The 27,149-nt window shown below is 39.5% G+C and overlaps 1 protein-coding gene across 1 annotated transcript in view; it reads left to right on the forward strand.

Moving 5' to 3' along the window:
• The window catches only part of ATXN10 (ataxin 10), a 189,586-nt gene that overhangs the window by 107,140 nt on the left and 55,297 nt on the right, over positions 1-27,149 (forward strand). Inside the window, exons 8-9 of the mRNA XM_065423224.1 lie at positions 503-611; positions 2,887-3,056. Of these exons, the coding sequence (XP_065279296.1) occupies positions 503-611; positions 2,887-3,056 (279 nt within the window). The remainder of the gene's footprint in view (positions 1-502; positions 612-2,886; positions 3,057-27,149) is intronic.

Genomic DNA, 27,149 nt, shown 5'->3' on the forward strand with positions numbered 1-27,149 from the left:
GTGGATAACAAATTGATGTCTTGCAGGCAGTGTTTGTGTCTTTAAAGTGGGACACTCGCACTGGGTAAACTCAAAGAAAAAACATTTATACAGAAGTGATTTTCTCAACCTGTAATTTTCTGTATTTCTGCTGTTGGAAAATACTGTGTTTTTAATAAAAACTTTATCCCTTACGGCTCTATTTTGCTTTCTCTGTGATCTTTCATGGAAGTTGTAACACTGTGTTTGACAGTAGTTTGTAAAGAGGAAATTATTATAATTTAATATATTAATTATTATGGTTATTTGGAAGAAGCCCTTGTTTGTTCATATATATTTATAATGAAAATATAATCTTTAACAATTTTCAGGGGAAACAATGGAAAACTAGTAAATGGACATGGTGCCATATGTTGCTGATAGCTCATGCTTTTCAGTAGACCTTCTGATCTTAGATTCATGTTTATGAACAATAATATATTTTGTGTGTTCATGATTTCAGAAATGTTGCCTTTCTTCACAGGAAGCAATAGTTACAATTCGGCTTCTTGATGTTCTTTGTGAAATGACATCGAACAATGAACAACTGGAACATCTGCAAACTTGTCCTGGTTTGCTTGAGACAGCTGTGGGTGAGTTAATAAATGCTACTGCTTTCCAGCTACTGGTTCAAAACTGTATTCTGCACTGTATATGAAAATGAGTTTTTTCACAACTGGTGGTAATTATGATTGACCTTTTAATAAAATAAATAAATAAATAAAAAGCAGTGAATTATTAATCTACATTTTCAAATGTTTGATTTGTCTCTGGAAGTTCTGCTGCTCTACTTGCTCAGAGTGCAGTTAGCTCTGTTTGCCCAGCAGAGCCTTTATCTGTCTCTCAACAGTCCTATTTGTATGGGATGAGTTTGTGAAGGACGACGGCTTCATTTTCTTCCACTGTCTGATTGTGTGTTTAACGAGTTCCTCCAAAAATAAAAATAGGACTTTCCCATCTGTCACTTATTGTATTCTTTATTTTGACTTCCAGGTACTGAATAAAAGTTCTCATTAATCAAATTGTTACTTCAAAGTTCAGTTTAAAACAAGCCTCCCCATAAAAGTAAAGATTTTTACACAATAAAAAGAAGCCAGGCCAGTGAGGAGAGACCCTCGCCTCAGGCAAAAGGGAGAAAGTGGTGTGCAAGTGATGACTTCTACCCCCAAAACTCTTCGTTTTAGCTGAGTCTGATGTTGCTGCACGCAGCCTTCAACACAGCTCGTAAAGGTCTGATGTCAGTTTAAGGAAATCATTCATTCAGCGTATTAATTTGAACTTGTAGACTGATACTACTCAGCTTATATACACTGATATTCTAAATGTCCTTTGGGAAGAGGATTGCTAGTGTGCTCTGCTCCTACACTTACCTATAGCTAACCTTTCTGATTAAATTCAAATACATAATTTACTACTTCCATTAAGTAAGGGCACTTAAATACACTTACATCTATGTATGTCTTGAAGAATCACAAAATATCCACTTGTACTTCCTTAACACATGCTTAACTGTTTCAGCACAGAAGGAGAATTACAAGGAGTTGGAGATCAATACAGCAGTTTCACCAGTTAATATGCCAATACTTGTTTCACTAGCAGCTTTGTCTGATTTTTCTGCGCAGTTCTCTCCAGACTAATTAAACACAACTGCAGACTAGAACATTGCAACCATGTGTGATCCGTTATAGTTCTCAGGCACTGCTAGCCAATAGGACTACTGCAATGGATTCTGTTCTCCAATTTGTTTCTTAGCCTAAGAATAACAATGTTAACTTGACAGTTAAGTGTTTTTTGTTAGCAGCAGTTTGAGGGAAAACCTCAATGTTCCAGAGAAGTCTCTGCTTTGAAAGAATTGAAAACCGAGCACTACAAAGGGATAGCATCAATAAGAGTGTCCGAATCATCAGCCACTAATGGCTCTGATGCCTGTGTGGAAAATTGGACTCATCCTTATGACTCTGTGTCTGAACTACAAAATCAAATAAGTGTGAGAAGCTTCAGGGCTGTCTTAATCTAACCCTAGCACAAAAATTAACAAACAAACAAACAAAATTGGCAAACTGATGTTCTTCCAACATTCTTGAAAAATCTAGAATTATATAGAAATGTTAAGTATCAGAGGGGTAGCTGTGTTAGTCTGGATCAGTAAAAAAGCAACAGAGAGTCCTGTGGCACCTTTAAGATGTATTGGAGCATAAGCTTTCGTGGGTGAATGCCCACTTCGTCGGATGCATGTAATGGAAATTTCCAGGGGCAGGTATAAATATGCTGGCAAGAATCAGTCTGGAGAGAAGTGTTCTCCTACAGGTTTTTGTATACTGCTTCAAGTTTCTTCATGAGGTTGATAGATTTCCATTCCATACGGCTAAATGCAGTGCCTTGCATGGTGTCAAGTATCAGAGGGGTAGCCGTGTTAGTATGGATCTGTAAAAAGCAACAGAGTTCTGTGGCACCTTTAAGACTAACAGATGTATTGGAGCATAAGCTTTCGTGAGGTTGAGGTTCTTCATGAGGTTGCTCTAATACATCTGTTAGTCTTAAAGGTGCCATGAGGTTTCTTCTATCAACCTCATGAAGAAACTTGAAGCAGTATACAAAAACCTGTAGGAGAACACTTATCTCCAGACTGATTCTTGCCAGCATATTTATACCTGCCCCTGGAAATTTCCATTACATGCATCCGACGAAGTGGGCATTCACCCATGAAAGCTTATGCTCCAATACATCTGTTAGTCTTAAAGGTGCCACAGAACTCTCTGTTGCTTTTTATAGAAATGTTAGTGTTTTGAAAATTGCACCACGCTATCAAAAGCAGTGATGTTCCCAATATGGTAATGTATTAAAATGTCTGTTTGCTTCCTTATGTAGATACTTTGCGGCTAACTCACCTGGCTGGGAAACAGACTGCAAATATCTTCACTGCCACACATTCTATGACAGGAGAGGGAGAAATTTCACATCCAGCTGTGGGTTTTAAATCACACCTCATTCGATTGATTGGAAATTTGTGTTACAAGAATAAGGAAAACCAAGACAAGGTAGGATTGTTTCCATGTAGTCTCTTGCATGATCAGCTACACTCACTTGAGTGTGATTTATGACTAAATAATATAGTTAATCTACAGTAGAGGTTAAAATTAGTATTAGGAGGGCAGAAGCAGAATGTTGCTGGACTGCTTCAGAATTATGAAAGAAACCCACATCACGTAATTACCATAATTGGCTTTATTTTTTGTGTGTGTTTAACATGTTTTACTTCAATTTTATCCTCGTGCTTTCTGTCCATCTCTCTCTCTCAAAGCCAATGTTTAGTTCTTCTTGCCCCTTTCACATCTGACTACAGTTCTTAAAAAGCTTCTGGAAGTTAAAACCCAGCTGATTTTTAAAAAACAAACAAAAATCCAGTTTAGTTGGCCTCTCTATTGCCTCTCTCTCCTAAAACTTTCTTCCATTTTTGAGATGCAGGTAAGTCTACATACCTCCTCATATTGAATCCTCTGACTCTGTTGAGGAGCCAGTCCCATATAGGGAAAATTAGCTTTTCTTTATGGAGTGAGAACAATGAAAAGAAAGTGAGGGGGCAGCTGCCTACTTTTAGTCATTAAATCCTTTCCTGAGTGTTGCATAAGATGTGATTTTCATCCAGATGTGAACCTGCTTTTCTTGCTGCAGGCAAGTAGGCCTTCTATGAAAAATATTGTAATGTTTAAATGCATTATGTTGTAAACCTTTCCAGAATTGGACAGATTGCACCATAAGGTAAATTAATCAAAGGGCTCCTAACACATAATAATCCTCCACAACACACTGTTCAAGATCTCTGGGTCCTACACATGCTTATCACAACAAAGGAGATGTGGAGATGTGTTGAAAAGTGTGTTGTGGGGAATACTGATCATCATTGCAGTGGAGATATGTCTGCAAGTTTTGCATCTATTATGGAAGGGGCTGGTGCTGCTTTAAGTTGGTGTGTTTTCGTTTATGGAGAGCTTGCTTCTGATGACACATCTTCTGATGACGAGCTTGGTGTCATGGTAGCCTTCCCTCTGGCTCATGAGGGCTAGAGGTGACTGTTTCTTAGGGTCAGTCAGACGGTTTGTTTGAGCAAATTCAGGATTATTTCCTTTATTTCAATATTGTCTTAGATAAAGTTAAAGGGTTTAACAATTTCCAGAAAAGTAATAAATGGGATAGAAAATAAAAAGCATGGGATAATGGCTAGCTCAAAGGACTAGTAAAGAAATATAGAGCATTTTATCTCCATCTTAAATCAGGCCTATGTCAGCAGAGACCATAGCTATTATCTGACCGCTCATGAGTGTTCCATGTGAGATGAGCTAATCTAATTCCACATTGCCAAGTAGAGTCTGTCTACTGTTACTTGGGCTGTTTGTATCTGGTCCTCCACTTCTTATTTTGTGGTCACAGCCTCAGGTTCTGCCACCTGTGGAGAAGGATTTCTTTTCCAGTATAGTTTTTTCATTGGAACAGTGTGTTGTAATGCTGTTTGGATGGAGGTAATATCAAGGCAACAGTACACTGAACAACTAAATATCAAAGGCAGTTTCCTTGGGAATGCTTGTACTTCCATTGCCAGTTTGAGGAGACATACACGCACTAGCTCTCATTGGTAAATGGTAGTTTGTCTTAGCCATGTGTATGGCCAGTGCAGTTGCACTGCCCCAGGAACAAGGCTGAGTGATTTGTGACTCAAGTCAGAATCTACCTCCCCATTTCCTCTTGCTCTATGGGAGACAGACCCTTCACCAGCGCCTATACCTGGCACGGACTACATCTCCCAGTGTGCTGTTGCAGCTCTGCTGCCTGGTGCACTGGGGGCAGAGTTGAAGCAATGCCCATCTACACAGGCTGGGAGGGAGGTGGGTAGTGACTCTGCAGAAACTGCTTCCTTCACCCATCCTCTCACCTGCTATGCAAGTAGCTAGGACAAGGGATTAAAGAGGTGATTTATATTGGCAATGGTGGAAAATTTTGGGACAATACTTCTGAGTGGAAAAATTAATTATTGCTGTTACTTTGATGCATCTGCATCTTGTATTAAACCTGTAGTTTAGTTTTCAGAAAACTTATTTTTATCCCTCCATTGTGGAAAGAAGTATGGTGTTAGCTCTGTGGTATCATTCTGATGGAAACCTTCTGGGGCTTGTTCTTAGGAATGTATTGTTTACATCTCTTCTTCTTCATAGGTTTTTTTTTTTTTTTTTTTGCTATTGTGATAAGTTCTTAAGACATAGAAAAAGCAGAGATTTAAGTTGTAAAATGAGATGTGATTATTAAAGCAGGTTGTTGGCAGGCTAGCCACCCTAATTATATTTTTTCTGAAGCTGCGTAGGTGAAGTGTTGTAAGAAAAAAGTCTCGGACCAAATTTGCAGTTCAGGTCACTAAAAATATGGCTGTGCAGGATATCACTGATTGTGAGTGTTGACTGATATAACATGTCTGATATAAATCCAAATGTTTTTACTCAGTGCTGGTAGAGCTTGAGCAGCAACAGACATATATGCAAAGTTCAAACCTGTGCAAGGAGTGAAAACTCCTTTTTACCTAAATAGTCTGGTGGGGCTCACCGCCCACTTAGCCCCTGCTGCAGGGAGGGGAAGCAGTCAGATGCCACATCTAGGACACCAGGGGGCAGGCTGAGCCCTGTGGGCCACTTGTCTCCACCCCTGGGAACTTTCTCGGGAGGGGAACCTGCCAAGAGCCACCTTCAAACACCTTGGGTGTTTTTGTGGAAGGGGGGGAAGGGAGGAGTTGTGTTTTTTGCTTTCTCTCTCACAGAATGAGACTGAGTGTCCCTTACTTGGGAGGTTGTGAGGAAGGAAGGGGAGTGCTTGGGTAGAGCAAGGACTGTAAGAGATGTTTGACAGGCAGGTTGGACATGCGGGCGGCGAGTCTGTGCTGCAAAGAGAAAACTGAGTATAAATGATTTATTCTGTATCTGTTGGTTTTGACTTTTTTTAAGATTATACAGTCTTTGGGGCAGCAGCTATCCTCTGTGATTATACAGTGCCTAACACAATGGAGCCCCAGCCCTTCACCCCAACCGCCTGTTCAGTAGAAAGTTGGCTTTTTGTTTCACTCCAGCTGTCTGCATAGTAGCACAGAAGAGAACTGCCAAGTTCAACTGTTGCATATAGCTAGAAAATTCTCTGTGTCCTGAGTTGGAACTTTCTTGACAAAAGAATATGATGCTAAGGAAAGTTACTCTCTAGAAACTAAAGTCTTCTGTTCAGCAAAGGAACAAGTACATCATGGATAGCAACTATTTATCTTCATCAACATTACCCTGTCCATTTTCAGGGACATCATCTAAAGAGTGTCACGGTAGTTCATTTTCCATCTCCCATTAATTCTTTCTTCTCTATTAAGAGTGCATTTTTTTGTGGTGTGAACACCATTGTTTTCTCTTTTTCTTTGCTAAAATATATTCATTTTGAAAGGGGAATCCGTATCTCAAATGGAGTTTTTGTTTGGGCATTCCAAAAAGCCGTTGACAATTAGTATAAGCAGTATGTCAATATTGAAACAAGTCAAAAATGTTTCTCATTTTTCAGTAAAAATTTTCTGACCAGCTCTAATCAATATGCAGCTTTTAACTAATAAAACAAAACATTAATTACAAATGTGAATTTAAGAAGATGCCTTAGAAGTAGATGATGTTAACATAACTTCCTTCCCTCTGCAGAGTACATGGCCAGTAGTCATAATTGCTGGGATTCTTATGCTTTTTGTAGACACATGGAAATAACCATAAGAATTGTATAAAAGGAGAGTGGTCAGTAAACTTCAGACCCTGACTGTATTCTTAGGTACTTGGCTCTACTGCGATGCAGGCAGGCAATGAGATTTCTTGGGCAGGAAAATGGTTTGACTCAAAACAATTTTATTCTTTAGGCAAGGGAAAAAAAGTCTTGATTACCAAAAGCATTAGACATCAATGCCAGGCACATGCCTACCTGAATGGGATTGCTCTAATTTTGCAAATAACTCTCTCCATAGAAAGAAATCAATACTTTTTTTTTTTCTTTCAGAGGAAAGATTACTTAAGGAATGTAGGTTCTGAGTTTTGAGATGCATATCATTTTACAGTTATAGCTGACAATAACGCTTCCCTAAATTTAACTTCTCCATTGATTCAGAGTAGAGGAAGAGTCTTCTTGTGTGGATAGAAAATATACTTCAGGTGCATCTTTTGTAAGGTGTAAACTTACAAACAAAATTAAAAAAAATAAAATATTGTCTGTTTTGTCTAATAAATTAGTTTAATTTTTTTTTTATAACATTGTTGGCTTTTGAGAAGTCTACCTGGCTGATTTGAAGGCTGCTCAACCTGAAAATAAGAGCAAGATCTGACTTGTTTAGAATTCCTCTTTTTTGTAATGTAATCCCATTTTTTAAAATGTCAAAATTCATAAATCAAGCTGTCATCATTAGTCTCCTTTACTTACTGTTCCTGTAACAGTCAAATAAATTAAATTCCTAAGTAGAAGATACATACCTCCTTGCTTAGTTTTTTAATTATAGGTTATAATTTTTTACTCTCAAGTATTCTGAGGTATCAGAAATAACTCTCAGCTGGGTTAACTGCATCTGTCTCTCAACAGTTTATATTATGTAAAAGAGGCAGTGTTTGCATTCTGTATTGTGTGTTGTTCAGTTCATTTAACTGACTACACGCTTGGGCTAGGCCATGCAATTGTCTGTAAAGGAAGGTACAGAAGGTGTTAAAATGACATGGATTTAATTATATATGACATTATTTGAGAGAGAGAAATCAACATTATTTTATTGATGTTTCTAAAGGAAAAAATGATACTGCGATGGATATTGAAATCCCTGTTAAAATTACCCACATACCACTACACCATCACAGAATTGTTAGTGCTACTACTTTTTCACGTCATGGTATTTCATTCTTACGGCCTGACTGTCAGAAGTGCAAAATTCTTACTGAAGTTGGACAAACCATTTATTTTGAGTAGATCTGTTATTAAAGTAGCCTATTTTAAGCTTCTAATATAGTATGTATAATAGATACAGAGGGTTTCTAGTACCTTTTTTAAACACATTTGTTCAAATTCTTTCTCAGTATTGCTGCTTGCTGGTGGCAGGATCACCATATGTGGAAGAATGTGTGCCTTTTTTGATCACATACTCTCCAGCAAAGATCTTAGCTTGTACTAGAAATTCTTTTTTACTGGTGTCAGATACCACTCACATACTGTTTTTGTATAGATTTTCCACTATTGCAACAGAGAGGATTTCATTATAGTTTTCCATATTGTTTTCCTTAGTTTTAACCTCAGTGTGAACTTTAGTTTCCTCTTCTCTTTCCCCCAATCAACATCCCAGGTACTATTTTCTTAAAGTTACATCAGACTTTACAATGAGCTGATCTTATAATGTTGTGCATTTTGCATAGAATCCTTTTGGAAATAGTTTTCTTTTCCTCTCCATTTACGGATGCTTAAATGTTTGTTATAGTTGCGTATGAGCTACAGCAGTGATTCTCAACCAGGGGTATGTAGAGGTCTTCCAAGGGGTACATCAACTCATCTAGATATTTGCCTAGTTTTACAATAAGCTAGCCAAGTCAGTACAAACTATAATTTCATACAGACAATGACTTGTTTATACTGCTCTATATACTATACACGGAAATGTAAGTACAAGATTTATATTCCAATTGACCTATTTTATAATTATATGGTAAAAATGAGAAAGGAAGCAATTTTCCAGTAATAGTGTGCTGTGACACTTTTTTGTATTTTTAGGTCTGCTTTTGTAAGCAAATAGTTTTAAAGTGAGGTGAGACTTGGGGGCAGGCATGACAAATCAGACTCCTGCAAGAGTTACAGAATTCTGGAAAGGTTAAAGGCCTCTGAGCTTACAGTGTCAGTCCCTTTTGTATCTCTGTTTTCTTAGCTTGGTATAGTAGTTTTGGCCCTCTTGAGTTATTGAAGTTTCTAGGTTTGTATTTTATGAGGAACCTAAAGTAAAAATAATTGAAAATTTCTGTTTTATCAAATTTCAGGGCTTGACCACCACTTTTTGTGAATAAAATCCCAAAATAACCAGTTATTTAAGAACATGTTATGGAAAACAAGCCAAAATATTATTGAAACAATTTTGTTTGCAGAGTAATGCAACATGATCATATGTGGTGGATCCACTTTATTGTATTAACTGCGTGTTGTAGAGTGCACAGGTTCATTGTGAAGAGTAACGAAAAGAGACCAGTTAGGATGGTGGTTTCTTGGGGAAAACATGTTCTTTATCATGCTACTGATCAACAAATTTTAAATCACTGAACATATGCAATAAACACAGGTATTAATTGTAACAATCCCAACTCCCACTGGAATCTCTGAAAATCCCAGTCTGCCTGAATATTGCTAAAGGAGTCTAAGGGAATTAGCAGCCTAATTCTCATTTAATTTCAATGGGGTTAGGGCTGCTGGAAGCGGCGGCCAGCACATCCCTCGGCCCGCGCCGCTTCCCGCAGCCCCCATTGGCCTGGAGCGGCGAACCGCGGCCAGTGGGAGCCGCGATGGGCCGAACCTGCGGACGTGGCCAATAAACAAACCGGCCCGGACCGCCAGGGGCGTTTCCTGCACAAGGGGCAGACCGGCTTTGAGAAGCACTGTATTAGAGGGTCTTAACTTGAAATATCCTTTCCAAGGGGTAGTTTTAATGGACCCTTAATTCTGTATCCATTTTTTTAACCAATCCACCCTCCATGACTCTCTCCATCCTCTAAATAAATAAAATAAAATAAAATAAAAATTAGGAACCATATGTGAACCAAGACTTAGCCTGAAGGATGCAAGAGAATAAAACAGCATTTAGCAATCAAAAAGGAGGTGGTAGAGGAAAAGAAAATTTAAAGAAAAACTCAAGACATGGCAGGGAATTGCAGTTGCTTATTCAGATGGAATCAGCAGTACTTAATTTCTCCCATCAGAATTTATTATAACTTGTGAACACTAAGCACTGTACTGCTCTCAGTTCAATGTGGTACTGCCCAACTGCAAGATGGTGCTGTTTGTTTCTTTGGGACCTGCAGTAATCTGAGGTAATTTCATTTTAGAGGCTATTGCTCTTTAAGAGTAAAAAGTGTTTTTACTTTTAGTTCTACTGCATGTATAAGAATGGAGAAATGCTCTTTACTGTGTACACTGAAACTAGTTCCTCTTTCTCTGTGTCATTCTCATATTAGGGATTTGGAGAAGGATTTGGTAAAATAAGGGTACTTTTCTAGGTTAATCAATTTCCTCCAGGCCTACTCTTCATCAGTCTCTCATTATCCCATCACATTTTTTCCTTTCAGTATTTAATCAATGCTAAGTCTGTAACCGTGTAACAAAATGGACACCTCAGTCTTCACTCCTTTGGTTAAATAAGTAAATGGAGATGCCTTTATTGCAGATCTTGGAAAATAATTTACCACCGCCTAGGGTTGCCAGGTGTCCGGTTTTCGACCAGAAAGTCCAGGCACAAGGGAACCTGTATAGTGTCCGTTCAGATGTACTGTACTGTGGGGGTATGTGATGGAGAGGCGCCAGCCCCTGCTCATCAATCTGCGTCAGCCCCTTCTCAGCTGTCACTGCCTCCTGCCCGCATCTTGTGGGCATTAAGGCTCTGTGTCCCAGTCCCAGAGCAGTGTGAGGCCAGCTGGCGGCAGGAGGGAGGTGGAGAGGGTGGAGCGACGAGGAAGGAGGAGAGGGGAGAGCAGCGAGTGACAGGGGAGGGGTGAAGAGGAGCAAACGGGGTGGGGCCTCAGGGGAAGAGGCGGAGCAGGGACAAGGCCTTGGAGGAAGAGGCAGAGGAGGGGGAGGTTCCGGCGCTCCTGCTTTAGTGTCTAGTTTTCTGAAATTAGAAAGTTGGCAACCCTAACACCGCCCCACAAGCAAACAGTGATGGAGCCTGTCCGTTACATGTGTCTCTCAAATAGTTTTGATCTTCTAGTATATTAGGTTTATTGCTTGCAGCAAAAAAAAAAAAAGTTACCATGCTACAAAAGGCAAACTTTTTTTTAAAAAAATAAGCAATTAAACCGCTAGTATCTGTATTTATGAAGTCGTCTTGTGCGCTACTGAAATTTAATTTCAAATCCTAAACCAAAGATTCCAGTAAAATACATCACTTCAAGTAAGTGAAAGGTTCCAGTGAGAGTTGAGGCAGTTTGAATCCAATGATTTTACAAATATGTGTTGCAACACTTAGTTATTAATCTGCTCACTCATACAATGGCTTACTCATAAAATAATATAAAGAACAAAAAGTGACTTTCTGCAGCAGTGCACTACTTAAATTTAATGTGAATTCAGAAATGTTGGTTTTCAGTGACGGTGCTTGAACAGGGGTCAAGGTTGGCAGTATAGATAGGCAGAGTGGAGACGGTGAGTTGGGGGTAACATATAAGAAAATTTAGTGTAGATAAGTAAGGAGAAAGCAGTGATGCAGAGCCCAGAATGCTATTGCAAGGTGCTTGATAATGAAGCTGCAGAAGAGGAGGGGAACCAGTGCAGGGATTCATGCTGGTGGTGTATGTTGACTGTATCAGACAAGAAAGATAATTTAGTTAGCTGTTTTCTGTAGACTGCAGAAGGGCTATGAAGGTGTCAGGGATGCCAGAGTAAGAGGTCACAATAGTCGAGATAATAAGGACCAAGATGAGTGCAGGACACTGGAAAACCAACTGATTTTGTAGATTATGTGCAAGAAGCAGCTGCAGGATTTGAAGATGGTTTGGTTATGTGGGGGAAGGGAGAAGGCAAAGCAAGAAAAATGTGCTTGACAACTTATTAGAGTTTTATTTAAGGATATTTACTCTGTAGATTTTGACATGTGATGTTGACAATTTGTGTTTTAATGGTTATAAAGCTTTAACTTTTTGAATGTGTCTACTGTCATTTCAATTTTCACAGTTGTGATTTAAATTTTCACAAATTATGGGAGGGTGGTCAGATAATTATTTAATCAAAAATCTAAAAATATGCTTAAAAGTAAACTTAAATATTATCTATCAGATAATTATATTTTTATATTTAAATTTTATAAAAAAATAAAAAATGAATTCTGCCAAGCCTATTTATGGTATAGCTAGGAGGTTGTTTGGTCCTTAGTCATTGTTTATAACATATATCAAAACTAAATTAAATTTTAAGATGAATATAATCCATCTCCTATATCAATTCAAATATCTGTGTGTGTGGGCATGTGTATATAGTTAACCATTGGAAGAGACATAGGAGACAGTAATTGTTATCTTCTATATTACGCTCTTGATGTCACTGCCATACAGAATAAAAGTTTGTTTCTGTGACTTGTAAATGTGGCTTTTGTACCAACATGGTGTTTATGATCTTCTTAGTTCTGAGTTAGGCATATCGGTCATTCTTTCTGAGGAGAAAGGAAAATCTTGATATGATCACTCTGTAGAAATTATACCTCAATCCCTTTGCTTTTTTTTTTTTTTTGAGGCAATATGTCAAATCCCCAGTGGAGGCACTTGTGTACCACTGCTCAATTAAACATCTGATCAGACTGGAGCACTTCTGTAGTCAGTGTATCAAAATGTAACTAACTGTGTGTGGGCTCTTGAGCAAGAAGATTGGAATTCAGGTTTTTTTTTCTGTTGTCATTTTCAATTGGAACTATTTGCATTGTTGTACATCTTAAATTACTAATCTCCCCACAATCAGTATTTAGGTCATGTTACTCATATACATTGTAAAGAGATTCTATAATGCAAGATAAATTAATCTCTGGGTAAGATTCACAACCACTTATATGATCCATTTCTCTGCAAATGTTTCATTGCCAAATTGGGGCCGTGGGAGGGGGAAATCTAGAATAAATTCTATCTATATAATTTTTTTTCCTTTTTGTATCACTAATGGACTCAGTTCATGTATGTGGAGAAAATAACCTCATTTTGGATGATAATGATAACTGTCTAAACATATGAAATGCAGTTGGAAATCTTTTTGTAAAAGTGGAAAATTATATTAAATTATCCAAAGCTAAAAACTTCTGGAAAGAGAATCTGTTGTTGTAGCTTGAAACTTAAATGCCAAAATTACTCAAGACTGTTTGTTTTACTGTTCAATTTAATTATAAAAATAACTATGGAAACAAGTACTCATATAGATCACTTTTTACTCAAACAAATACCTTTTTGTAAATAGTCTAATTGAAATGTGAATGAATATACTTTACGATATTGATTTTTTAAAAAACATTTGAGTGTATAGAATTTGTTGAACTGGGCTTGTGTAATTTTTGAAATCTAATTTTCCGGCTTTATCTTTTATTCATTGCCATGGTGTCTTTTAAATGTTTAAATTATTGGCTTTCCCTGAAATTATATTTTCAGAGTATATGTTTCACTTTACTCAAGAAGTTTTTCAAGATTTGTACAAGAATTTTAGTTTATTCACTATTTTTATATTCAAATCTAATTAATACATTTCAAGTAAAATTGTTGAAATTGCAGCTGGTATAAAATTGGAGGTCAATTTACCGAAGTCAAATTAAATGTAATTTTCACAAATTAAGATAAATATATTGTTGCTTGCTAATCCAGGTTACTTATAACTTTGGGCCAAAATCTTCTTGTTTTACATGATTAATCCCATTTGTATGGGAGTGGGCAGCAGTTGGACATTTGTCTACAAACTAGAATGGTCTACACACCTACACCCACGCCGTAACGTGCTCTCACTGAAGTCCATTGCAAAACTTCGGTTGACTTCAATAGAAGTTGGCTGTGTCCTCTGGCATGGACAAAATCATGTCCATGTTTTGTGCATGGCTCTCCCCCTGACTTTTTGGAGGGGTGAGATGTTAGTTGTAGAACTGATCAAAACTCAGAATTTCAGTTCTGTGGGAAATTCCAACATTTTCAAATTTTTCATTTCTTCCTGATTGAAACAAAATGTTGAATTTTTAAAATGTCCTAAAATTTTTTTCAGAATTTTTATTTTATATTGAAAATATTGAAGCTACCTTATCAAAGAGCTTCATTTTCATATATTATAAATAATATAACAAATATAATATAATCAAAATGATAGTTGAAATGAATCACTTCAACCTTGTTGAAATGAAGTGCTTTGATAATTTTTCAGTTGAAAATTTTGATAATATTGATACATGCTAAATGTTTATATTTCATTGAATGAGCATAGTCTGAGAGGAAACAACTTTCAACCAGCTCTAGTTAGCTGCCTAAATTACAGAAGTTCCCCTAGTTCCATTCATGGGAAGATTGTGGACTGGGGAAGAAGCTCAGTGTTGCCAGTTCTACCAGTTTTATTGCTAGTTTCACTGTGTGTGTGTGTGTGTGTGTGTGTGTGAGAGAGAGTGTGTGTGTGTGTGTGTGTATATATCTTAAAACCTCAGTTCCAGGAGTCATGTGATTACATGAGAATCTCACTTCCATTTTTAAAAGAGTTTCTAGCCCTTGTCGCTGTGGGGAGAAGTGTCGAAATGCAAACTGTCCCTTTCTGTGTTTCAGGGACAATAGTGGGCAGAAAAGTCTCCGTCACACAGGGAGCTTAGGAAATCTGGGTGTAGAGCTCCAGATCCAGTGTGGAAGGCCTGAGGGCTTGTGCATAAGATGGTCCTTTAGTCCTTGCCCCCAACAGATACTAGGGCATATTCAGGTTTTGGGCATCCCTTCCCTGACGACAATCTCAGGGAAACTGTTCAAGGTTCCCTTCATGGAGTTTTCTGTCTTCTGTCTCCTCTCTCTCTGACCCCACTCACTGTCAGCCTGCTTCTGCAGGTTTTTCAGTGTGAAGGATCCACCTGGCCCTTTGAAAATCAACTTCAAAGAAAACTATTTATACTCGCTTATAGGAATTTGTCTTACTGTTGCTAAGATCTATAATTCACTATTTTTTCTTCAGTTGAAAGTTGCTTTTTTAAGAAACTAGGAAGAGAATCGTTTTGTGCCAAATATATTTGATAGTCAAAAAAAAAGATAAAGTGTGTTTCAGAAAGGTAGCAAGGACAACATAATATGGAGTGGAAATGAAAATTGTCTATATTTGTCTCTTATTGGTACAATCTCCCATCCGGGTACCCTCAGCATTGGTCCTATGGAAACAAATCTTTCGAATTATTTTTAAATCCCGTTTACCCAGTCAAAGATATTGCCTCTGAAAGGTGTGCAATAAAATGTGATACATCATAAAGAGTTACTGCATTTGTGTAGCAACCACTTCATCAAGTTGTGATATCTCATTTGTTGTTGTTTGTTTGTTTTTTGTTTTTTTGTTTTCCCCCCAAGTGATTAAACTGTTATGAAACAAGCACACTTCAGATTTCACTTGTGGCAACCTGAAGTTGCTTTTGAATTATACACATCCGGACCTGTATCAAATTGGTGAAATGTTGGAAGAGGTGAAAAGGAATATAGTGTAAACAAGACTAAACTGAATTTTTCAAACTCTGTAAATGATTGACTCCCTCCCTACCTGAGGAAAGATATACCAAGTATCAGATAGTTAGTAACAAATTTTTATATGCTAATTGTGGCCATTTGAGAAGGATTCATTATGGAATAGCTGAAACGATCTGAACTATACATTTGCAAATTCATATATAAAATATACTGCTCCATTCTTTGTAGAGATGTGAATTTAGCTAGTTGATGGGTTCTTTACATTCACAGTTGCATATGTTTGCTCGTTGCTAGGTTGCCAAGCATTTGAAAAAACAAACACTCAACAAAACCCTTGTTGTAATTTAAAGTCAATTAAGAAACTAATATGTAATCTCCTCATGTGCAGCTTCATGTATCATCTCGTCCATAAAAGCCTGAGGCATCAGTAGTCTTTACAGCATAAAATTTAGTGCTACAGCATGCCTGGCTTATTGTATATCATAGTATATATGGCTTTTATAGACACATAAATCACAACAGCAAGATTCTTGCACATACAAATATAAAAGTGATTTTTAATCTCAACAAGGCGGTCTAAAATGTAATCTAATAAAGGAAATTGATCCTTTGCAGGGAAAATATTTATTTTATCACTAAAATATAGCAATCATAATATGTTCAGATCTTTAGATTAATGTAGAGAAAAATTACTAAACCCTTTAAAAAAAGCTAGATTGTTTGTACTGCAGTGGGTGTCACAGGAGGGCTGGCCTACTGTGTAACCAGAAGCTATGTTGTGGGAGTAGAGCAGTGAGTCTGGTCAGGGCCGGCTCTAGGCACCAGCAAAACAAGCTGGTGCTTGGGGCGGCACATTTTTAGGGGCGGCATGGCCGGCGCCAGAATGCCGCCCCTAAAAATGTGCCCCGGCCGCCCTAGCTCACCTCCGCTGCTGCTGCCGCTCGCGCGCCGCTACTCGCCCTCCCTCCCAGATCACGAGCGGCTGCGGCGCGCGAAACAGCTGTTTTGCGCGCCGCTGCTCCCCCTCCCATCCAGGCTTGAGAGAGCCTGGGGGGAGGAGGCAGGGAAGGGGCGGAGTTGAGGCGGGGCCGGGGGTGGGGTAATTAAAAAAACGGGGGGGGGGGGCGGCCAAAATTGTGTTTGCTTTGGGCGGCAAAAATCCTAGAGCCGGCCCTGAGTCTGGTCAGTCAGTTCAAATGGCTACCTTTTGTCTTCAGCCTTCACCTGTCTCACTCACCTAACATGAGGGTTGGCATATTTCTGTCTCTGTTAAAATAATTATCATTATGGTTTTTTGTATTGGAATAGTGCAAAGAGACACTGATCAGAGATAGGGCCTTATTGTTTTAAACATTGTATAGACTTGCAGCGAAAAGACATTCCCTGCCCCAAAGAGTTCAGAGGCTAGGTGCACCTGTGGCAACAATTTGCTTGTTCATGTGCAGATTTCTTAGGAATTATAGGATGTGGTTGTGAAACAACTGTTTGCTGTTATTTCATGTTAATCTCCTTTTGCGTTGTAGTTTTTAAATTTTTTGTAGTTTGTTTTATTTTCATTATTTTGTTGAAATTCACTTTTAGCCCTTGCTCACTTGAGACGAGTGATAGTAAATATTGTGTGGGGTCAGCTATTGGAACCTTGTTTGTGCTAGGGAAGTGTGGATTTCTCAGATCTTTCAAACAAAGTCCAGCACTGCTCTACCTGGTCTGGGAAAAAAGGGGCTTCTCCCACCGTGCTTGCCCCTTTTGAACTCACCAGCCCTTCTGAGCCCTGGGGATGAGCCAGCGTCAACACACTCATCCACTCCCCCTTTTACAGCAGCTCCTGAGCCTTGTTCCCCCTGCTGGCCATAAAGCGCTACTCCCTCTTCCTCTGCAAACCAGACGAGTCTTTCACCCCTCCTATCCCTGGCTTAAAGGTTTCAACCTTCAGTGAGGCTTAGAGTAAGAAATATATAAGAGGATCAAGCTTTGCATTCACAGTTCTCTCCTGCTTATGTATGTTACTGTGTTTGTATAAAAGTTACAAGTAACAAATCTTCTACATTGGGACAAATTCTGATTTGTTACACTGATATAACTTAGAGTACAATTTAGCCTAGAGGTTATCAAACTTCATTGCACCACAACCCCCTTCTGACAACAAAAATTACTACATGACCCCAGGAGGAGGGATCAAAGCTTGAGCCCACCCAAGCCCCACCACTCTGGGTGAGGGAGCCAAAGTCAACGCCCAAAGGCTTCAGCGCCAGGCAGGGGGCCTGTAACTTAAGACCCACTGCCAGGGCTGAAGTCCTTGGACTTTGGCTTCATCCCAAGGCAGTGGGGCTCGGGCCTCGGCTTCAGCCCCGGGCTCCAAAAAGTCTTAGTCAGCCCTGATGACCCCATTAAAATGGGGTCGTGACCCACAGTTTGAGAACCGCTGAGTTAGCCTATTTTCTGTATCCTTTTGTGTTGTGCCAGTGGCGAATTGGGATTTTCCTAAACTACAGTGGGAAAGTTATAGAGAGTTTTATCAGACTAAAATATCACTTCATAATGATCAGATGAGTTTAAAAAAAGTCTCAAGTAGTTAAAAATAACAACAATTGAATTACCAGGAAAAGGTTACAAGGATTCTGAGCAGTAAAATGTTATTAGAGCATTAAGTGTCAGATTTATTTTTCAGCAAAAAGTAACTCGGGTATTGAGGATTATGGAGAATTTTCATCTTCAAAAAAAAAAAAGCATTAAAAAAAAAAGCATTAATTTTTCAATTAATAGGCTACACTACTAAATCCCTAGTGGTCCAGTGTTGGGCTTGAGTCTGTACTCCTTATTCAGACACAATCCCATTCAAGCCAATGGGAATTTGCATGAATACTGTGTGCAGAATTACTTTTATCTCATGCTTGTTAGTGATTAACTTTCCTCTTTTCCAGTTAGTTGTAATTTAAATGGCTAAAAAATAGCCTACATGCATTTAGCCTGATTTATTTTTTGGTTTATACAATGCATCCTTTAACAAGACACTGCTTTGAAACACACTTCTATGAAGCATATCAATCCTATTGACTTTGTTTAGATTGTCTGGCCTAAACTTTTCCCTAGTACAGATGCAGATGAAGGATTCATCTATTCTAAAACCAGAAGGGACCATTGTGATCAGCTAGTCTGATCTCTTGTATAATACAGACCTAGAACTTCCCCAAAATAATTCCTAGAGCAGATCTTTCAGAAAAACATTGTCTTGATTTAAAAATGGTCAGTAATAGAAATGCACCATGACCTTTCCTAAATTGTACCAGTGATTAATTACTCACACTGTTTAAAAATTTATGCCTAATTTCCAGTATGAATTCGTTTAGCTTCAACTTCTGGCCATTAGATTGAGTTTCTATGTTTCTCTGTTAAATTGACATGCCCATTATAAAATATTTGTTTCCCATGTAGGTACTTATAGACTGCAATCAACTCACCCCTTAACCTTCCATTTGTTAAACTAAACAGATTGAGATCCTTGAGTCTGTCACTAGATGGCATGTTTTCTAATCATTTAGTCGTTCTCATGGCTCTTCTCTGAACCACCTCTAGTTTATCCACATCCTTCTTCAATTGTGGACACCAAAACTGTACACTATATTCCAGCAACAGTCACACCAAGTGCCAGTTACAGAGGTAAAAAATAATCTCTCTACTCGTACTCAAGATCACTCTCTTTATGCAACCCTGGATCAGATTAGCTCTTTTGGCCACAGCAGCACACCGAGAGTGCATGTTCGCCTGATTATCCACCACGACCCCCAAATCCTTTTCAGAGTCACTCTTTTTCCAGATAGAGTCCATCATCCTGAAAGTATGGCCTACATTTTTTGCTCTTAGATGTATACATTGACATTTAGTCATATTAAAATGCACATTGTTTGCTTATACCCAGTTTACCAAGTGATCTAGAATCTAGATTGTTCTGAATCAGTGATCTGTCCATTCCATTCCTCCAATTTTGTGTCATTTGCAGATTTTATCAGTGATGATTTTATATTTTCTTCTGGGTCACTGATAAAAATATTAAATAGCACAGGGCCAAGAATTGACCTCTGTTGAACCCCACTGGAAATAGACCCATTTGATGATGATTCCCCATTTATGGTTACATTTTGAGACCTATCAGTTAGCCAGTTTTTAACCCATTTAATATGTGCCATTTTAATTTTATATTCAAGTTTTTTTAATCAAAATGCCATGTGGTACCAAGTCAAATGCCTGTCAGCATTATTACCTTTATCAACCAAATCTGTAATCTAATAAAAAAAAAAATCTGGTTAATTTGACAGGATTTGTTTTCCATAAACCTGTGGTGATTTGCATTAAGTAGATTACCCTGTTTATTTTTTTTATTAAATAGAATCACATATTAGCTGCTCCATTATCTTGCCTGGGATAGATGTCAGGCTGGCAGGCCTATAATTACCCAGGTCATACTGTTTATCCTTTTTTAAAAATGGTGCATTAGCTTTCTTCCAGTCTTCTGGAACTTCCCCAGTGTTCCAAGACTTATTGAAAACCAACATCCTCAATATCAATAATCCAGCTGTTTAAAAACTCTTGGATGCGAGTTATGTAGACCTGCTGATTTAAAAATGTTTGACTTTAGTAGCTTCTGTTTATCATCCTCCACGAATATTAGTGGGATGGAAAGAGTGTTATCACCTTATGATGAAACTATATCATCTGATTGTTCTCCAAATACAGGACAGAAATATTTATTGAACTTTTGCTTTTTCTGCATTATTATTGATAATTCTGCCATAGACCAATACTATTGTCAAGATTCTTTTTGTTCCCAATATATTTCAAAAACTCCTTATTGTCCTTTACTGGCCATAGATTTCTCTTTGTGTCTCCTTACCAATTTTCTACAATTCCTTAACTTCTGATTTATGTTTCTTACTATCAACTTCCCCTTTCTTCCATCTCTCTCTCTCTCTCTCTCTCTCTCTTTATTTATATATATATTAATTAACAGCTGCCTTCGCTTCCCTTCTAAACCAGGTCATTTTTTAACCAGTGCAGCCTCCTTCCTCAAGTGTGGCTTTTTGGCATCTAGTAAGGTATTCTTAAATGGTTCCCAATTCATTCACATCTTTCTATTTTAATTTCTTCCTCCCAGCTTGTTTGGCTCATAATTGTTTTCAGCTTTCTGAAATTGGCCCTGTTAAAGCACCAAATATATATATATGACTTGTACATTATAAATATGTTCAAGTCATGATCACTTGTACTGAAGCTACCATTAATTGTTAGTTTTGTGATCAATTCCCCTTTCTCTGTTAGGATGAGCTCTAATATAGAATTCCCCTGTGTTGGCTGGAACACTTTCTGAGTTAGGAAATGGTCATCTATTATGTTTAGAAATTCCAAAGATGTTTTAGTATTGACAGCATGAGACCTCCAGCATATGTCAGTCAAACCGAAGTCTCCCATGACCAGACAGCTTTTTTTCCTACACATTGTAGATAGGTGCATAAGGAATTGGTCATCCTGTTCCCTAGTGTGATTTGGTGGTCTGTACCAGACACTAACTAGTACCCCATCTGCATATTTTATCTGTTAAGAGATTGATCCTTAAGCATTCAATATAATTTTTTTCTGAGATATCAGTGACTCAAACAGGTAATGCCATTTTTGACATAGAATGCCAGCCCTCCCCCCTTTTTGTCCACACAGTCCTTCCCATTGATTTTAACATTCCAGTTCTGTGACTCATCCCTCAAGTTTCAGTAATACAAACCAGATAGAATTTATGCTCATAAATGAGCGTGTCCAATTCCTCTTGTTTGTTACCCAGGCTCCTAGCATTGGTATATGGGCATTTAAAGAATTTCTTCTCTTCATGTCCTTTGGTTCCTTGATTAATTTTGTTTTCAACATCTCAATTTTGTGATGAGTGGTCATATCTTTCCTCTTTTTACAGACCCCTTTTGCTATTAGTTTAACTCTTTCCTGACTACTTTACCCAGCCTGTCCCCAAGGAAATTGGTCTCCCTTCTGTTGAGGTGGAGGCTTTCCAAACTATAAAGACCCCTCTCTCCAGAGAAGGTGGGCTAATGCTCCACAAAACCAAAACCCTCCACCACTTAATTAGACAGCAATTCACTTCCAGAACCTTCTGTCTTCCTTAGCTTGTGGCACAGAGAGGCTCTCAGAGAGGGTAGCTTGGCTATTGCTGTTATTCAGCGGGGTTTCGAGTTCCCTGAAGTCATCTGCTATCTGTGAGATCTCTCATGACCGTGTCATTAATGCTGCTATGAACTATCACCAAAGGATCCTTGCCTGCTGACTCTCTCTCTGTCACTGGGCTCATTCAGTGAATCCGTTTGAGCCCCAGAATGTTTATGCAATTCTACCTGTCATTGTTGCGCCATATGACCATGAGCACTTATGTGACCGCATTCATGAGACTTTACCTTAGATGTGTACAAGCCTGGTTGCGAAATATCTACACTCAATGCAAGCATAGTTTTGACCTGCTAATCATGGTTCCCCAAAGAATCTTAGCCTTCCTTCATTGGTGGGAGGATAGAAGGAGAGTATGTGTGTGGGTGCTGCTCAAGTCCCCACTTCCTACAAAGACTGTAAACACAGACACACCCCTCTTAGATTGGGCAGCACACATGGATGGATAGGTTGCTCGAGGGACATGTTCCTTTGAGGAGTCTGTGCTTCACATCAGTAGGGTGTAGTTAAGCAGTTAGATTAGCCTACAAACAATTCCTCCTTTCAGAGCCACACCCAGTCTGTCTAGGTGTTGTTGGACAACATGACGGTTGTCTATTACATCAGCAAACAGGGAGAAGCACACTTCTCACAGCTTTGTGTGGAAGCTATCACCCTTTACAACAGTACCCTGACTGCTGTTCACCTGCCTGGGAGCCATGTGCCATGGAGGATTCTCTAAGCAGACATTTCTCCACAGAATACAAGTGGGAGCTGCATGACCCAGCTTACAGGGAGGTGTTTTGGGTATGGGCTCTTCCTTCCATTGATCTCTTTGTGTCCCTTGAGAACAAGGGCAAGGAGTTCTGCTCAAGAAGGGATTGCAGCCCAAACTCTCTGGGTTACGTGTTTCTCATACAATGGACAGGAGCCCCGTAGTACACATTCCTCCCAATTCTCTTACCTTGAGTGTTGTGGAAAATCAGACAAGACAAGGCACAAGTCATCCTCATAGCACCGAGTTGGGCCTGAGAGTTTGGTGCCCTGTGCTTTTGCAACTGTCCACCCAACCTCCTCTTCGCCTTCCCCCAATATACCAAACGCTAACCCAGGACAAAGGATGGACTTGCTACCCCAATCCAGTCATTGATCACCTGAGGGCATGGTATATGAATGGATGTCAAATTTAGAGAAGGCCTGTTTGTTTCATGTCCAGGCCATCCTGAGCAGCAGTAGAAAGGACTTTACCAGGAAATGTTACAAATCAAAGTGGAAGAGATTTACGCTTTGGTGTAACCAATAGGGAATTCTCCCTTTACAGACTAAGGACTGATCTACACTGAAAACTTACATGGGCATAGCTACATCCCTCAGGGGCATGAAAACTCCACATCCCTGAAATATATAGTAATGCCGACCTAACCCCTGGTGTAGACAGTGCTAGGTTGACAGAAGAATTCTTCATTGACCAAGCTATCACCTCCTGGGGAGGTGGATTAACTAAAGTGACAGAAGGAGCCGTCTTGTTGCTATAGTGAGTGTCTACCTGGAAACACTATAAACACTGTAGCAGTTTAAGTGTCGACATACCCTAAGATTCCAGATATACTGGACTACCTTGTGACCTTAAAATCCTTGTGGCTGTTTCTTAGCTCTCTCAGGGTACATGTGTGGCCATCAGCACATATCATCCAACAGTAGACACTTACTCTGTGTTCCCCCACCCAGTCACTGCCTGCTTCCTCAATGATATGATTCAAGATTTCCCTCCAGTGGCAAAACCAGTCCCAACTGAGAACTTGAACCTTGTTTTAACAACCTTCTGTAAGTGACCGGTGTAGCCCCTGGTATCTGCTTTTTAACTACATCTTTCTATGAAAGTAGCATTCCTGGTTGCTATCCTGCTGGCCAGAAGAGTTGAGGAGCCAGGGCGCTCATGACTGACCCAGTTTTTCACAAGGACAAGGAATCCATGAGACTACATCCTACATTTGTCCCTAAGGTGGTACCAGCTTTCACATCAACCAGAGTATCCATCTATCTTTGTTTTTTACCGTAAGCCCCATTTCCTCAGGGACATGCACAGGGCTTTTGCTTTTTACCTGCAAAGAACAAAATTGTTTTGAAAGTCAACTAGAGTTTGTTTTTTTCATGGAAGGTGTGAAATGAGATGCTGTCTCCTCCCAGAGGCTATTGAAATGGATTTCAGAGAGCATCCTTTCCTGCTGCAAGATGAATAGGGGCAGCGTGAGAACTCAGTCGACTAGAACTCAGGCAGCATTAGTAGCTTCCTTAGGCATGTTCCTATTACTGACATCTGCAGAGCAACAACTTGGGAATTCCAGACACACAGTTTCAGTAACCACTGTGCAGTGTTGCAAGAAACTGCTTCTGTTGCCTCTCTAGGCAGGGCAGTTGTTCTTCAAGTGATTGCTCATGTGTATTCCACAATAGGTGTGTGTGCTCGCCACGTGCACCGGTGCCGGAAGTTTTTCCCCTAGCAGTACCCGTAGGGGGGAGTGCTCCCCGCGACCCCTGGAGTGGCGCCTGCCTGGCGCAGTATAAGGGGAGCTACGCACTCCTCCCACCCTCAGTTCCTTCTTGCCGCCAGTGACGGTGCGTCAGAACTGTTCAGCTCCAGCTTTGCTGCAGCTTGTCCCCAGAACTGTTCGTTCGTTCATTAGTACCTGTAGTCAGTTAGCTTTTTCAGTTAGTTAGTTAGTGAGCCCGGGCCAGGGCATGCCCCATGCCCCGGGATTTAAGTCGTGTGGCTCTTGTAGGTGTTTTATGCCAAGGAGTGACCCACACGCGAACTGTCTGTGCTGCTTGGGAGAAACCCATATCAGCGAAAGATGCAAGATCTGCAAGTCATTTAAGCCCCGGACCAAAAAAGAAAGGAACATTACGCTCCGGGCCATCCTGATGGAGTCGGCGCTAGCCCCGACCCCGGCACACCGCTCCGAACTGGTACCCAGCACCGTGGTGTCAGTATGCGGAGACCATTTTAGGCCCTAATTCAGCAAAGCACACTAAGCATGTGCTTTACTTTTCAGTATTCGAATAGTCCTATTGAAGACCATATGGATTACTCTGATATTTAACTTTAAGCACATGCTTAAGTGTTGTGCTGAATTGGGGCAATAAAAGAGTGGGAATTCCAGACACACAGTTTCAGTAAACACTATGCAGTGTTGGAAGATTTTAGACTGGAAAGGACACCTTGTGCTGGCTTATAAAAATGTCAAGGAAACAATGTAAAGGAAACAGAATTTCTGAGGATCAGAAGGGAGGCATGATTATTCTATTTTTGGTGGATGAGGCAACAGGCTGCCTGCTGAATTTTGGATAGATTTTAGTTAGAGAAATTGAACTTACAGATACCATGAAGGAAGAAATTACAGTAATAAAGAAAACATTAATAAGAGGCTTAACAGAAGAGTGGGTATCAAAAGCTTCTATCTACCTGGCTTTGGTCTAGGTTGCACCTGGGTTGGCCTAATTGAAAAATGAACCGTAGGTTTAACTTTTTTCCCCACAGGGGCTTGAGATCAGATCTATTAGACCTCTACTGTAAGAACATAAGAACGGCCGTACCGGGTCAGACCAAAGGTCCATCTAGCCCAGTATCCTGTCTACCGACAGTGGCCAATGCCAGGTGCCCCAGAGGGAGTGGACCTAACAGGTAATGATCAAGTGATCTCTCTCATGCCATCCATCTTCATCCTCTGACAAACAGAGGCTAGGGGCACCATTCCTTACCCATCCTGGCTAATAGCCATTAATGGACTTAACCACCATGAATTTATCCAGTTCTATTTTAAACGCTGTTCTAGTCCTAGCCTTCACAACCTCCTCAGGTAAGGAGTTCCACAGGTTGACTGTGCGCTGCGTGAAGAAGAACTTCCTTGTATTTATTTTAAACCTGCTGCCTATTAATTTCATTTGGTGACCCCTAGTTTTTGTATTATGGGAATAAGTAAATAACTTTTCCTTATCCACTTTCTCCACATCACTCATGATTTTATATACCTCTATCATATCCCCCCTTAGTCTCCTCTTTTCCAAGCTGAAGAGTCCTAGCCTCTTAAATCTCCCCTCATATGGGACCCGTTCCAAATCCCTAATCATTTTAGTTGCCCTTTTCTAGTACCAGTATATCTTTTTTGAGATGAGGAGATCACATCTGTACGCAGTATTCAAGATGTGGGCGTACCATCGATTTATATAAGGGCAATAATATATTCTCCGTCTTATTCTCTATCCCCTTTTTAATGATTCCTAACATCCTGTTTGCTTTTTTGACCGCCTCTGCACACTGCGTGGACATCTTCAGAGAACTATCCACGATGACTCCAAGATCTTTTTCTTGACTTGTTGTAGCTAAATTTGCCCCCATCATATTGTATGTATAGTTGGGGTTATTTTTTCCAATGTGCATTACTTTACATTTATCCACATTAAATTTCATTTGCCATTTTGTTGCCCAATCACTTCGTTTTATGAGATCTTGTTGAAGTTCTTCACAGTCTGCTTTGGTCTTAACTATCTTGAGCAGTTTAGTATCATCTGCAAACTTTGCCACCTCACTGTTTACCCCTTTCTCCAGATCATTTATGAATAAGTTGAATAGGATTGGTCCGAGGACTGACCCTTGGGGAACACCACTAGTTACCCCTTTCCATTCTGAGAATTTACCATTAATTCCTACCCTTTGTTCCCTGGCTTTTAACCAGTTCTCAATACATGAAAGGACCTTCCCTTTTATCCCATGACAACCTAATTTACCTAAGAGCCTTTGGTGAGGGACCTTGTCAAAGGCTTTCTGGAAATCTAAGTACACTATGTCCACTGGATCCCCCTTGTCCACATGTTTGTTGACCCCTTCAAAGAACCCTAATAGATTAGTAAGACACGATTTCCCTTTACAGAAACTATGTTGACTTTTGCTCAACAGTTTGTTTTCCTATGTGTCTGACAATTTTTTTATTCTTAACTATTGTTTCGACTAATTTGCCTGGTACCGACGTTAGACTTACCAGTCTGTAATTGCCGGGATCACCTCTAGAGCCCTTTTAAAATATTGGTGTTACATTAACTAACTTCCAGTCATTGGGTACAGAAGCCGATTTTAAAGGACAGGTTACAAACCTTAGTTAATAGCTCCGCAACTTCACATTTGAGTTCTTTCAGAACTCTTGGGTGAATGCCATCTGGTCCCGGTGACTTGTTAATGTTAAGTTTATCAATTAATTCCAAAACCTCCTCTAGTGACACTTCAGTCTGTGACAGTTCCCCAGATTTGTCACCTACAAAAGCCGGCCCAGGTTTAGGAATCTCCCTAACATCCTCAGCCGTGAAGACTGAAGCAAAGAATCCATTTAGTTTCTCCACAATGACTTTATCGTCTTTAAGCGCTCCTTTTGTATCTTGATCATCAAGGGGCCCCACTGGTTGTTTAGCAGGCTTCCTGCTTCTGATGTACTTAAACATTTTGTTATT

This window comes from Emys orbicularis, chromosome 1 (genome assembly GCF_028017835.1).
Source record: "Emys orbicularis isolate rEmyOrb1 chromosome 1, rEmyOrb1.hap1, whole genome shotgun sequence".
Taxonomy (NCBI): domain Eukaryota; kingdom Metazoa; phylum Chordata; order Testudines; family Emydidae; genus Emys; species Emys orbicularis.